Consider the following 7,407-nt stretch of genomic DNA (forward strand, 5'->3'; position numbering starts at 1 on the left):
TGCATATGGCTTGGATGTACATAGTTGTTTCCTTGCCTCCTCTTAGATTGTGAGCTCCTTGACGGCAAGGACTGTCTTCTGCCTCATTTTGTATTGCTAGTGCTTAGCACAGTGATTGGCGTGTAGTAGAAAGTTATGAATGTTTACTTGACAGACTGGCTTACTTGTATTTCAGTGTTGATTCAGAAAATTATTAGCTGTGTGACTCTGGATAAATTATTTAATTTCCCAAGTTTTAATTCCCTTATATATAAAATGGAGATAATAATAGTTTGCACTGCCTACCTTCATATTTATGCCAGCTTGTTCTATTATTCATCTACTGATAAATTTATTTTGTGGATTATTTTTCTATTCATTTTCTTTTTGTCTTTATTTTAAAAAAAATCATAATTTAGGGGACAGCTAGGTGGCTCAGTGGATAAAGCACCGGCCCTGGATTCAGGAGGACCTGAGTTCAAATCTGGCCTCAGACACTTGACACTAACTGTGACCCTGGGCAAGTCATTTAACCCTCATTGCCCCACCAAAAAAATTATTTATTTATCTTTCACATTAATTAAACATCTTTTTGAGTTCTGGATTCTCCTCCTTCCATCCACATATTGTGAAGATAAGAAATGTGATATCCATTATACAGCTACTACTTATCTGGAAGTTTCTTCTTGAATTAGAGTGTCTTTTTCTTTCTTATTTCTTTAATCTATTTTTGGTGAGATTCTTTCCTTTTCCTTCTCTTTGTGTGATTATTTTCAACTTATTTGTTTTATTTATTGCTGTTTGGGGGTGATAAAGGGGAGCTATACCCTTCAGTGATCCATCTTCCCAGAAGTCCAAGGTTAGATCCTACTTGATAATGATATCATTCCTTTTTTTAAAATAGTTCTGTATTTTATTATTTTCCAGTTACATATAAGGATAGTTTTCAACATTTGTTTTCATAGAATTTTTAGTTACTAATTTTTCTCCCACCCCCCTTTTCCTCCCTCCTCCCCAAGACAGAAATCAATCTAATATAGGTTACATATGTACAATCATATTAAACATATTTTTGCATTTGTCACATTGTGAAAGAATAATCAGAGCACAAGGGAAAAACCTCAAAAAAGAAGGGAAAAAACCCCAGCCCAGAAGTAGAAACAGTATGGTTCAATCTGCATTCATCATTCCTTTCTCCCCCAACTACCAAACACTGCTTATTTCCAATGTCAAACCTTTATGTAGTAGGTATGAAAAAGCAAGCACACATATGTATGTGTGTCTATTTTAAAACCCACAACAGAAATTATATTTTTTTCCATCAATCTCACTTAGCACCTCCTTGTGTGCTTGTTTCTTTTTATTCTTTTTGTCTTTTTTTAGGGGGGGGGGTCAGGGCAATGAAGGTTAAGTGACTTGCACAAGGTCAAACAGCTAGTGTCAAGTGTCTGAGGCTGGATTTGAACTCAGGTCCTCCTGAATCCAGGGCAGGTGCTTTATCCACTGTGCCACCTAGCTGCCCCCTCCTATTAATTTTTTTTTGTCTTTTTGTGTGTGTATGTGTGCTTCTTTCTTTCTTTCTTTCTTTCTTTCTTTCTTTCTTTTTTGAGGCAATTGGGGTTAAGTGACTTGCCTAGGGCCACATAGCTAGTAAGTGTTAAGTGTCTGAGGCTGGGTTTGAACTCAGGTCCCCCTGACTTCAGGGCCGGTGCTCTATCCACTGTGCCACCTAGCTGCCCCTCTTTCTTTCTTTTTTTTTTTTTTGTGAGGCAATTGGGGTCAAGTGACTTGCCCAGGGTCACACAGCTAGTAAGTGTCAAGTGTCTGAGGCTGGATTTGAACTCAGGTCCTCCTGAATCCAGGGCCAGTGCTCTATCCACTGTGCCATTAAGCTGACCTGTGTGCTTGTTTCTTATACTGAATTTTGTTTTTGTTAGTGAACTGGTGTACGCTACCAATTGGGGTTCTTGTTTCTATTCCTTACTTGATGGAAAACTCTTTGAGGAAAGGTGCAGTTTAAAAAAAAAGCTTTTTATCTGCCTCTGATACTAGTACATTGTTCTCACATGGTAAAAGCTTGTTAAACTGACTTTAGGTCAATAGATCTTGAAAGGATATAAAGAAATATTATAATGCATCCACTTATTCCTAGACAATTGACTTGGAGTCAGGATTATAAATGTGAATCTCATCTCTGACAGTTAATTAGCTGCATGTCTTCATCCAGTCACTTCAATTCTCTAAGCCTCTTTTGTAAAATAAGGATTATTACCTCTCACTGTTATTTTGAGGAAAATATCTAACCTTAAGATGTTATCTGTGAGTTGAGGTGATGACATTGGTGATAGTGATGTGACTTTTCAAAGCTATTAGATAGTGAATATAGGACTAGAAACCATGTCTTCTATCCCTCATTTCCTCACTTCAGTGCTCTTTTAAATATACCATACTATTATTTAAAGAAGATAGGTAACAAGGGTAACCAGCCTCTAATATTCCAATATTTATAAACTTATTACTATTTAAAAGTGCTTTTTTTTTTTTTTTTGCGGGGCAATGGGGGTTAAGTGACTTGCCTAGGGTCACACAGCTGGTAAGTGTCAAGTGTCTGAGGCTGGATTTGAACTCAGGTACTCCTGAATCCAGGGCCGGTGCTTTATCCACTGCGCCACCTAGCCGCCCCCGAACTTATTACTATTGATATAAGGTACTTTACCTTTAAGGTACTGATTTTTGTTTTGGAGCAGTTTAGTAATAAAAGAGAAAGAAAAAATATTTTTGCAATAAATATAAGACATTCTATCAAATGTTAATAGATAACAAGGTATCATAAATGAACTTTTTATGCTGAAAGTGAATAGGAAAATAACTGGCTTAATAAAAAGTATTCAAATCTGTTTATTAAAGGACAGTTTTCAAACAAGATGAATAGTTTTGGACAGAAAATGAACTTTGGCATAAATATTAAAAACTAAACTCATTGTAGGAAAGATATCAGATGATGCCTCATTTGTGCATAAACATTTTGATGCTTTAGGAAGGTCAGAGAATGAACTTTTATTAATTAAAAACTGAAAAAAATGAGTACAAGGAAATACGATTTTATGCTGAGAGAAGTGAGCAGAACCAGGAAAACATTCCACACAGTAACAGCAACATTGTGTGATGAATAACTGTGAAAGACAGCTCTTCTCAGCAATACAATGATCCAGGGCAATTCTAAAGGACTCATGATGGAAAATACTCTACACATGCAGAGAAAGAACTATGGAGTCTGAAAGTATACTCTTTTTACTTTATTTGTTGTAATTTTTTTCTTTCTTGTGGTTTTCCCATTTTGTTATGATTCTTTTTTTACAACATGATTAATATGGAAATATGTATAACATGATTGTATATACATATATAGATGTATATATAAGAACATACACATATATGTGTTTATATATGTATGTGGGTATATACACACACCTATATCTGATTGCTTGCTGTCTTGGAGAGGGGGGAGGGAAGGGAGGGAGTGAGAAAAATTTGGAACTCAAAATCTTACAAAAATAAATGTTGAAAACAATCTTTACATGTAATTGGAAAATAAAATACTACTGAGAAGAAACCCCTAAAAAAGAAATATTTTACAGGATGGTGGATCATATTCTATACTTAAAGACTCTTGTTTCATTTTCAAATAACTTTTAGACTTAAGAGGGCAAAACAAAAACCAAGCAAACAAAACTTGGAAAGCATATAATTATTTTGAGACTGAATGATGATTAAAATATTCTGTTGATTTTATAGGTGAAAAGTGAGTCATTGAGTGCTGAAAAGTTTTGTTTTTAGCCATTGAGGATAAAGGTTGAGGCTAAAGAATAAAGAATTGGCAAGTGAAGATAGAAGAAACAGAAAGGAGTTAAAAGCAGCTTTGTCAGATTACAGAAGTGGCAACTAGAACAATCACTTGAAAGGAGGTTTATTAATGTGATTTCTGATTGATTGAGAAACTCAACCCCTTTGGACACTTGCTTCACTACTAGGTATTGCTCTTCACATCCTCCTACGATGATGTTTAGGAGAGATGAAACCTTTTGGAAGTGCCTGTTGCTCCTTGTTGCTATGCTCTGTTGTGAAATGGGAAGGTAGAAAGGGAATAAAAAACCAAAGTTATACAATTATAGCACCTTATATCTATATGAAGAGATACAGAGATCTAATTAGATGATATGAAATCCTGGTGAATGAAGCATTGACTATGTTCCCTTGCCTTGCCTAGAGAGCCTACTTAAGAATGCTTTAGTGTGTTTGCTATAATTTGATTGGACAGATCAGCATAGTGGTAAGTTAATAACTGCCTGGGCAAAGATAGCTTAATCTACTTTGTAGTTCTTTGGCTTAAAGGGAGCTGGTATCCCAATGAATAGTTTGACACCCTTTTTTATACATGTGCAACACTTTTAAAAAGACACTTTTTTTATTTATTTTTTCTTTTCTTTTCTTTTCTTTTTTTTTTTTGTGAGGCAATTGGGGTTAAGTGACTTGCCCAGGGTCACACAGCTAGTAAGTAAGTGTTAAGTGTCTGAGGCCGGATTTGAACTCAGGTCCTCCTGACTCCAGGGCCGGTGCTCTATCCACTGCGCCATCTAGCTGCCCCTAAAAAGACACTTTTAAGGATGACTGAAAGTTGGAAGAGCTTGTAAATGTTGAATTTTGTGAAGGGAAAAATGGCTAGCTTTTGAATGGAACAGTGACATCAACATTTGCAATCCAGAGTTGCAAGTTATTCCAAGCACATAGAATCAAATTGTATGCATGTATAATTTTATAGCACTTAATTTATTTGTCCTTTAACATACTCATGTGTTTTCCTGGAAGAGTTCTGTAATGTAAGGGGCTAAAATTCTAGCTAGTCTGTCTAAAATCTGAGTGGTCGCCAATAAATCATAAGCTTTAGCAAGAGTTAGACTTTTAAGTATTTATTAAGGAGAATAAGAATTTGGTGAAGAGAAAGAGAAAGGCCTAGATTCATCTATCTATTAAAGGGAGAGAGCATTCCTAGCTCCATTCTCCGCCAGAGTCCACATGAAAGAGAGTGAGTCAGATCACCAGCTTCCCCCTTCTTCCTCCCACAAGCCAACGTCACTTCCTGATGCCAAAGAAAGCCGCATGGTCCTGCCCCCAGAGGCCCTCTCCTCATGGTGGGGCTTTTCTACAGTAAGTCTCCAGCAGGTGGCATCATTCCAATCATTACAGTAAGTATGTGCCCACTTTTCTTCACAGATACTGAGTACCTTGGGAGAGTGTGACCCAGGTTTATGTGTGATTATTTGTTATTTCTGTATTTGCATTATATAAGTACTTGTGTTATTATCATTTTTTACATTATTTCTAAATAAATGCTTATGTATAAGACTTCAAGATGTCATTATTGTGAGTGACTGGTTAGTGCAAATGAAAATGCATTGGTGGAAGCTCAAGAGGTAAAGTGGTGAGTAGGGAGATGGTATTTCATAGCAGGGTTACATTTAGCACAGAAAATTAGAGCAGAACTACATGGTGGTAGTCCTCTATGAAAATAGACTTGGCAGTATAAGAGTAAGGTGGAATGAATCAGCCAGTCCACAGAGCAAGTGGGTGTCTACATATCCAAGTGAGTGCTATAAGGTGCGTGCTATACAGTGGGCAGAGCCACCCCTGGCACCCATTATAGATATTTCTCCCCATGACATAAATTGTAATCAATTCATGGCTGCCTATGCTATATAATGCTTGTCCATGTCTTCCTATAAATTTAACACAAGGGAGTCCACTAAATGTTCTGGCAACCTTCCTTGAGCTCTCTTGATTTTATGAGGATGTCAGTAGTATAGGCCAGCTATAAATCAGTTGTTCTTTGTGCTACACAACACTTTTATTTTGGCAGGGCAATGAGGGTTAAGTGACTTGCCCAGGGTCACACAGCTAGTAAGTGTCAAGTGTCTGATGCCAGATTTGAACTCAAGTCTTCCTGAATCCAGGTCCAGTGCTTTATCCACTGTGCCACCTAGCTGCCCCACAACACTTTCTTTTTGCAAAAAAATTGTCATTCTAGAGCTGCTTCTTTCATATTTGATCATTTTTAATTTTTAATTTTAATTTTTTTAGCATATTTGATCATTTTAAAAGGTAAATGAATCGAATGTCCTTATATATACTTACAATTTGTCTCTATGATTTTATTATTATTATTCTACTAGTCATATGAACCTGAACATACATCAATGTCTATCAAAATAGGTAAAACGGTTACATTTTGTTTCTTCCATAGAATCAAACTATAGTGACTGAATTTCTCCTGCTGGGCCTGACTAATATTCAGGAGCTGCAAGCTATTTTGTTTGTGATCTTCCTCATTCTATACCTCATCAGTCTAGCTGGGAATGGTGCTATTGTGATGATTATCATCTCTGAGCCACGTCTCCACTCTCCCATGTATTTCTTCCTGGGCAATCTCTCCTGTCTAGATATCTGCTACTCCACAGTGACAATGCCCAAGGTGTTAGAGAGCTTCCTCTCCTCCCACAAAGCAATCTCATTTCTGGGCTGTATCACCCAGCTCCATTTTTTCCATTTCCTTGGCAGCACAGAAGCCATTTTGCTAGCTATTATGGCTTTTGACCGCTTTGTGGCTATCTGCAACCCACTCCGCTACTTGGTCATCATGAAACGCCAAGTATGTCTTCAGTTGGCTACTATGGCCTGGATTATTAGCTTCTTTTATGCCTTGATGCATTCAATCATGACTTCACAATTGAACTTCTGCCAGTCCCATCAACTCGACCACTTCTTCTGTGATGTCAAACCCCTCCTGGAATTGGCCTGTGGAAATACAGTGCTCAATCAGTGGCTCCTTTCTGTTGTCACTGGCAGCATCTCCATGGGAGCCTTCTTTCTGACACTCCTCTCCTACTTCTACATTATTGGTTTTCTCCTCTTTAAGAGCCGCTCCTGGAACATGCTCCAGAAGGCTCTGTCCACATGTGCCTCCCACTTCATGGTCGTCTGTCTCTTCTATGGACCTGTGGGTTTCACCTACATTCGTCCGGCTTCTGGCAGCTCTATGGCACAGGACAGGATAGTTGCCATAATGTATAGTGCTGTCACTCCAGTATTGAACCCATTGATCTACACATTGAGGAATAAGGAAGTGAAGTTTGCTTTTAAGAAAACCTTTGGAAGGAGATTTCTTTCCTGAAAGACTTAGGAGCATCACTATTGTGACCAATATCCAGACCTTCAATAAGTTTTATTCCTTCATTTCCACTTAAGCTGTATGTAAGCTTATTGTCTTTAAAAAAACATTATTATTTAAAGTTTTGAGTTCCAAATTCTATACTTCCTTATTTCCCTCCCCTCCCCCTTCCTGAGGTGGTAAACAATCAGATATAGGTTATACAT

General features: G+C 37.3%; 1 protein-coding gene across 1 annotated transcript; it reads left to right on the forward strand.

The window, feature by feature from the left end:
* The first annotated feature begins 5,523 nt into the window (after positions 1–5,523).
* On the forward strand, positions 5,524–7,204 carry LOC122754938 (olfactory receptor 12D3-like). Its single transcript, XM_044003365.1, has 2 exons — positions 5,524–5,634; positions 6,278–7,204. The coding sequence occupies exons 1-2, from the start codon at positions 5,524–5,526 to the stop codon at positions 7,202–7,204; spliced, it is 1,038 nt and encodes a 345-aa protein (XP_043859300.1).
* The last annotated feature ends 203 nt before the right edge of the window (positions 7,205–7,407 follow it).

Source organism: Dromiciops gliroides, chromosome 4 (assembly GCF_019393635.1).
Source record: "Dromiciops gliroides isolate mDroGli1 chromosome 4, mDroGli1.pri, whole genome shotgun sequence".
NCBI classification, from domain to species: Eukaryota; Metazoa; Chordata; class Mammalia; order Microbiotheria; family Microbiotheriidae; genus Dromiciops; species Dromiciops gliroides.

Coding starts and splice junctions, on each gene's coding strand:
- LOC122754938 (XM_044003365.1), top strand. CDS start 5,524: ATGGTGGTAGTCCTCTATGAAAATAGACTTGGCAGTATAAGAGTAAGG. Junction 5,635..6,277: donor ATCCAAGTGAGTGCTATAAG/GTGCGTGCTATA, acceptor TTTCTTCCATAG/AATCAAACTATAGTGACTGA.